This window comes from Amyelois transitella, chromosome 25 (assembly GCF_032362555.1).
Source record: "Amyelois transitella isolate CPQ chromosome 25, ilAmyTran1.1, whole genome shotgun sequence".
Classification (NCBI taxonomy): domain Eukaryota; kingdom Metazoa; phylum Arthropoda; class Insecta; order Lepidoptera; family Pyralidae; genus Amyelois; species Amyelois transitella.
Window position 1 is genome coordinate 6452591 of NC_083528.1, and position 7156 is coordinate 6459746.

General features: G+C 39.1%; 1 protein-coding gene across 4 annotated transcripts in view; it reads right to left on the bottom strand.

The window, feature by feature from the left end:
* Positions 1–6917, bottom strand: part of LOC106136514 (potassium voltage-gated channel protein Shal) — a 54100-nt gene extending 47183 nt beyond the window's left edge. For all 4 annotated transcript variants that reach the window (XM_013337083.2, XM_013337084.2, XM_013337081.2 and 1 more), the window contains exon 1: positions 5785–6917. In XM_013337083.2, the coding sequence (XP_013192537.1) occupies positions 5785–6899 (1115 nt within the window). In that variant the 5' untranslated portion in view covers positions 6900–6917. The remainder of the gene's footprint in view (positions 1–5784) is intronic.
* Positions 6918–7156: the final 239 nt, after the last annotated feature.

Below are 7156 nucleotides of genomic sequence, written 5' to 3' on the forward strand. Positions count from 1 at the left end.
TGGTACGGTATAAAATGCATATAGACAAAACAAAAACTATAATATCATTCACGGCCGGATCTTCTCTGGCATAACTCCAAAACATTACGATCAAATACGCACTAACTAAGGGCCTTGTGACATACAAACATATAATTACGTCTATGTCGTAAAAGGCGACTAGGGGATGGGCTTATTAACTTGGGATTCTTCTTTTTAGACGATAAGCTGGCAAACTGAAAAAAAAAATTAGCTAAACGTGACCTTTCAGACTTTTTAAGAATGTTAACTCTCAAACAAACAAAGTTACTTTTGCGTTTATTATATTAGTTGGGATTAATATATAATATAGCCGTGTGGTTCCCGGCACCAATACAAAAAAGAATAGGACCACTCCATCTCTTTCCCATGGATGTCGTAAAAGGCGACCGAGGGATAGGCTTATAAACTTGGGATTCTTTTTTTAGGTGATATGCTAGAAACCACTATTTGAATGTCAATTCTATTATTAAACCAAACAGCTGAACGTGGCCTATCAGTCATTTCAGGACTGTTGGCTCTGTCTACCGCCTACCCACATGGGATAGGATATAAGGCGTGAGTACATGTGTGTAATAATATCTATAGACAAACATCTCAGGTCAAAAAAAAATATCACGTATCTACATATATCTATCTAAAACATAGATACATATAAACACGTCAATATCTCTTGCGACAGGTTGCTAGCCCATCGACTAAAAGGAGAATCCCAACTTTATAAACTTATCCCTTAGTCGCCTTTTACGACATCCACGGGCAAATGATGGGAGTGGTCCTATTCTTTTTTCATATTAATGCCGGGAACCACACGGCACATCTATATAAAATTGAGTCAATATGATTATGATAAATACACAAAAGTCAAAACTAAAGGGCCCTTGTCAGTGTGAATGATTAGTCCAGCTGATATATAGGTCAATGCCTCACCCGAGGGTCGTACCCAAATACCTGCGTCGACTATTTTCTATTCAGATATTTTCGATGACATTTCGAAATCAGCTACAGTTGTATCTATCAATACTAATAATATAAATACTGTATGTCTGTCTGTAACGCTTTCACGGCTTAACTCTGGACAATGAAAATGAAAATTCCTGCAGGAATGGGAAAAACGGGAATTTTTAAATTAAACGAAGGCAAAAACTAAACCATATTAATATTATAAATGTGAAAGTGTGTATGTGTTTGTTCGTCCGTCTTTCACGTCAAATCCACTAAACCGATCTTCATGAAATTGTGTGGTACGGTGATGGGCTTAAAAAAGGGACATCCTTCAGAGTAGACAGAAGCTAGTGTTTTTAATAAGAGGTATCATACCTGATTTAAATTATAATAATTATGGGTCAGGTCAAGAGTACCCAAAACCGCCGAGCTTGCATGAAGAGAGTTATGAATGTGGACGAAGCGAAGGGAAGTTTGCAGAGATCGTGGTAAATGAAAAGATGTAGTCTCTGCCTACCCCTCCGAGTGAGAGGCGTGATCGTATGTATGTATGTATGAAGAAAATACATACTTATATAGATAAACATCCAAGACCCAGACCAATCAGAAAAAGTTCTTTTCTCATCATGCCCTGGCCGGGATTCGAACCCGGGACCTCTGGTGTCACAGACAAGCGTACTACCGCTGCGCCAAAGAGACCGTCAAAATAACAGTATAACCAGTATAACAGTTTATATATATATATATAGATGTATTGACCAGACTTTTTTGTATCTCAAGTGGTCAGCGTACGTAACAGCCAGACAAACACACCCACAGCTGATATTAAATAACTTCTTAATGTATTGATAACTAGCTGTGCCCGAGACTGCGTCCGCGTGGAATAGTTATTTCGGGCATCATTGAAGCCCTCAAGTATGAATAATTTTCCCCGTTTTTTTTTTCACATATTCCATTATTTCTTTGCTCCTTATAGTTGCAGCGTGATTTTATAGCCTAAAGCCTTCCTCGATAGATGGTCTATTCAACGCAAAAATATTTTTTCAATTCGATCCAGTAGTTCTTGAGATTAGCGCGTTCAAACAAACAAACTCTTCAGCTTTATAATATTAGTATAGATGTTGTCTAGTTTATGATAAAAACAGTATGAGTTTGGCCGAGCAAAATATAACTGAAGTGCATTTTTGCTTGACCACCAAGGTCAGTTAGAACTATGAAAGTTATACGTCAGCTTTTTGGTATTTTTTTCATTGGTCTTCATCTTCCTGCATACAAACATACGTCACGTTTATATCCCTGGCGGGGTAGATAGAGCCAACAGTCTTGGAAAGTCGTGAAAGGCCACGTTCAGCTTTATAATGGAATTAAGATTCAAATAGTGAAAGATTGTTACCCCACCGTTCACAAGAGGTATCTCAAGTTTATAAGCTTATCCCTTAGTCGCCTTTTACGACATCTATATCAAAAGAATGTGTAGAAGAAGCGGCGGAACAAACCACGCTGCAGCATTTTCATCGGACGTCAATTTACAAATATAGATCTGTTAAAATTACATCGTAGACGAATCCACATTGTCTACATTAAAAAACATGAATGAATGTGGAACTATGTATCAATACGAATATTTCGTCAAATACTAATATAATCATACTGTGAAGAAGGTGTGGATAGTAATTTTATGCTTGTTTTCACGATGATAACATCCCAGCACTCAATGTCAAACAGCTCTGGAAGTAATCTTTATAACGTTGAAGTAGAAAGTTTGTGTCATTAAAAGTTTCATATTACTTGAATTTTCAACAATATTGGACATACAAGTTGTACACATACATATAGTCACATCTTTATGCCTTAAGGGGTAGACAGAGGCAACAGTCTTGTAAAACTGGAAGGTCACGTTCGGCTGTTTGGCTTAACGTTAGAATTGAGATTCAAATAGTGACAGGATGGACTAGCCCATCGCCTAAATGAGGAATCCCAAATTTATAAGCCTCTTACGACATCCACGGGAAAGAGATGGAGTAGTCTCTAGCTGTATACTCTAATTCTTATAAATATGCTCACGGTACAACTAAATTATTGTTTTTCATACCGAAGTACTGGTAATTAAAAATAACCTTAAAAAACCCCAAAAACAGGATCCAATTGGGTCCCATAAAGTTTTAAATGTCTAATGAGAAGACTGCGGACAGTCGTTATGTGAAATTATGATTCTGCCAATAAAAATTGGTCTAAAAATTACGCTTTTAAATTTGATGGTAATCAATAATGACCCCTAAAAACGTGCTGATGCGTTAAAATTAATTTTATTACAAGAATATCATAGCAAAAAGTAATAGTAATCTGTACTAATGTTATAAAGCTGAAGAGTTTGTTCGTTTGAACGCACTCATCTCAGGAACTACTGGTTCGAATTGAAAAATTCTTTTGTGTTGAATAGACCATTTATCGAGGAAGGCTTTAGGGTATATAACATTACGCTGCAACTATAAGGAGCAAAGAAATAATGGAAAATGTGAAAAAGTAACGGGGTATATTATTCATCCTTGAGGGCTTCAAGGATGCCCAAAATAACTATTCCACGTGGACGAAGTCGCGGGCACAGCTAGTTTAATATAAGAGATACCAACACAAAACAAATAAATGTATCTACATTTTCATTCAAGCCTTAAAAACATGGTCTAAGTGTTCATAATTTAATAAACTCGAGCAAAGTTTTGAAAACACAAGCGACCTTAATTCGGAGAAAGGACAATTTTTACAATACAAGGATTCTTTTGGATGAAACAAATTTAACTAGTCGTTCAAAATAAACTTAGACCTCGCGATTACTTTTATATTTTTACATGCATTCATTTCATCAAGTATATATTATTCTTTCTTTATCTTACTATACCTTGCGGGGTAGACAGAGCCAGCAGTCTCGAAGGAATGACAGGCCACGTTCAGCTATTTGGCTTAATGATAGAATTGAGATTCAAATAGTGACAGGTTGCTAGCCCACCGCCTAAAAGAAGAATACCAACTTTGTAAGCCTATCCCTTAGTAGCCTTTCACGAAATCCATGGGAAAGAGATGGAGTGGTCCTATTCTTTTTTAAATTGGTGCCGAAATTGTGAATATCTTAGAAATGACAGCCGATTATGTTGACTAACGATGTTAAAAATTCTTTTGACAGAACCTTACCTACGTTTATTTAAAATTTCATCGAAATTAAGACCCAAAAAGATATTTTTAAGATCAATACAACTTAGATAACTTAAAAAAAATTAAAGTTTTTTCCTGTTAGAAACACAAAGATACACTTATAATCATAACTCTCTCATACATTGAAGCAGAAACTACGAGTACATCTTGCCGTTAACCATCATGATCGTTGCATAACTTATTTTGCTTCATCTCCTTTTATCAATATTGTTCTCAATTTCCACCAAAATATCTCGGATTTGTTTAAGGCGATATAATATATTTGTATAATGGAGTAGGTGTCTAAGAAAGGATTCTTTGAAATTTTACAACCACAAAAAAAAACATTTATTTGGGCAAAGGCGCAATAGATGTCTATGGTGGGATAATCTTCAGAACACAAAATTTTAGCACTCATCAAAAAACAATATTAATATAGTAACTCGTTGCTCCAAACGCCAGATTAAACCGGGCAGAGATTACCCAGACAATTTAGTTAGTAGTAAGTTAGTTAGTTAGTCTGGAGGAGCAGATAAGCCGCTTAACTAACCCGAAGGCTTGCAACCACGGATTTATGTACGACTAAATATACATAGTTCATCAAGTTTCGCTGTTTTTTATACTAGATCGCAAAATGGTCATAACACAAATTTGATCATATTAAATGGACATACATTAAATTATGTAAATTTCTGGGTAGGATAGGCAGAAACTACAATTTTCCACATGAAAAGAGCCAAAGATTGGTTTACGATACCTTTTGGTTGAAATACAAATCATTGTTTACATTGATGATGTATTAATTTGTGTGTTGATGTTGTGAAATCACGAGACTTTTATCCTGCTGTTTGGGTTAGCATTTAGACGATAATTAGAAATTAAACAAACAAAGCGAAGAAATTAGACATACATGAGAATATAGACATTTTTGACAATTAGAAATCAAAAACGTACTTGACTGTGTTTGATTTTGGTTAGAGAAATCAAGCAACCCTTTTCAATGGTGATAAGAGTATCTGTACGAGGTATTCCGATAATTTACAGTAGAGCTACTAATTCAGGCTACGATTTCTCAACCAATCGGTGAAATGGCCGTTGTAAAAGCTTTTTTACATATACAACAAAGAAATGGCTGTTATCATCTCAATAAAAAGAAATCTGATTTGACCTACTGCCACAGGCATAAAACGCTATGGCACCGTCCTCGCCACGCCTGCCGGGCCGGCCAATTTACGCTCAAATGGTTTTACGAGCCCACTCATGCTCACACGACATTTCACAAATGAAAACGAAATTAAAACCACGTAGCCACATCAATATTTCAACGCTTAAACCTTTTATGGAGGGAAATCAGCGACGCCATGACAGTTTATTTTCCCGCGTTAATTTTTAATGGCGGCGACAGGTGTCAGATCAGATGTGCGCGAATGATTATTACGATTTTTGAACGTTTTTGCGCAGTTTGATTGTTATTACTTTGCTGAATTTGTGTGTAAAGATGTGATTTTAAAGTTAGGTAAATTTGTTTCATAAATTTACTTCCATAACGAACATTACCAAAATTGCGCAGTTTCATTTCACATCATCGATGATGGTTGATATAAATTTATAGGCACTTTAACATTAAATACTTACCCCAGGGTCGTCATGGTCACGATGGTGTACCAAAAGGCAGCAGGAATGGATGTGAAGTTTGTGTCTTGCTCATTCTTCTCCGCGTAGAACATGACAGTCGCGAAGATGATGATCGCCATGGCGAGGGAGAACACTAGGAAACCCAGCTCACTGGCGCACGATTTGAGGGTATATCCGAGGATCCTCAGTCCCTGGGAGTGACGGGAGAACTTGAAGATGCGGAACACACGAAACACTCGCAAGGTGACGAACGCTCCTGACACATCATCGTTATCAGTGATACCCAATCCGATGTAATACGGAAGGATTGCGACCACATCAATGATGGACATGACGGAGCGGACGAACTTGCAGCGGTCCGGCGCCGCGAACAGCCGAAGTAGGTATTCAGCCGTGAAGATCATCACACAAGCTGTATCTAAGCAGAAGAAGACTATTTTGTACCGCTCCCCACAAGGCAAGGTCCCCGCTCGGCCCGGCCTGTGTCCGCAAGGAACCGTCTCCACAACGTTTGCCATCACCGAGACGGCAATGAAAAATCCAGTCACATAGTAAAATACTAAGGCGGCAGTCGACGTGTGAGGGTTTTCGAACGCTCGCCACATCTTCTGCCGCAGATCCGTGAGCTGCGGGAGACTCTGGTCCCCCGCTTCACTGAGCTTATCGTCCATGAGCCGTTCGGCATTTTCCCTCTTGCGATCCCTATAATCCTCGTAACAACAGTCACCGATCACATCAGGAAGGATACCGAAGAACGCTAACTCTTCATCGTAGCCCGTCAAGCATTCGTGTTTAGGGTAATGGAGTTTCCCAGTTCTGTAATAGTTGAGGATGTGCCTGAAGATGTCAGGGTCCCTGTCGAAGAAGTACTCTCTGCTGTCTTCGTCATAGAAGAATTCTCTCTCAGAGGAGCCAAGGAGCGAGTCGGGGTACTTTTCGAGGGTGTTCCTCCAAGTTTCGAATCGCCGTCCGGAGACGTTGATGAGGAGTTTCTCGTCTTCAGCTCGGCGCCTGTCCTTGGGCACGGGGGGTGGGGGGAGAGGGTGCGTGGCGATGGGTACCCAGCCGATGGCCGCGGCGCGGGCGAAGGGGAGCCACGCGGCGACGGACGCCATAGCGTAGTGTACGCGCCGCCGTCGCCGCCGCTACTGGATCGTGCCTCTATTTCGGTCCGCCCAGATGCGCCCGGTGTTGCCAGCAGCGCGACTAATTGTCCCACGCCGGTTGATACGTGTATGCAACTGCAATTGACCTAGATTGGGTTTCAGGTGTCAGATGACGTCAATTTGGTTTTCGTATGTTTTTTGATTTTTTTTTTATCTAGTTTTGGTAAAAATTTTGTTATTGGAATGGTATACTGATGACATTTATA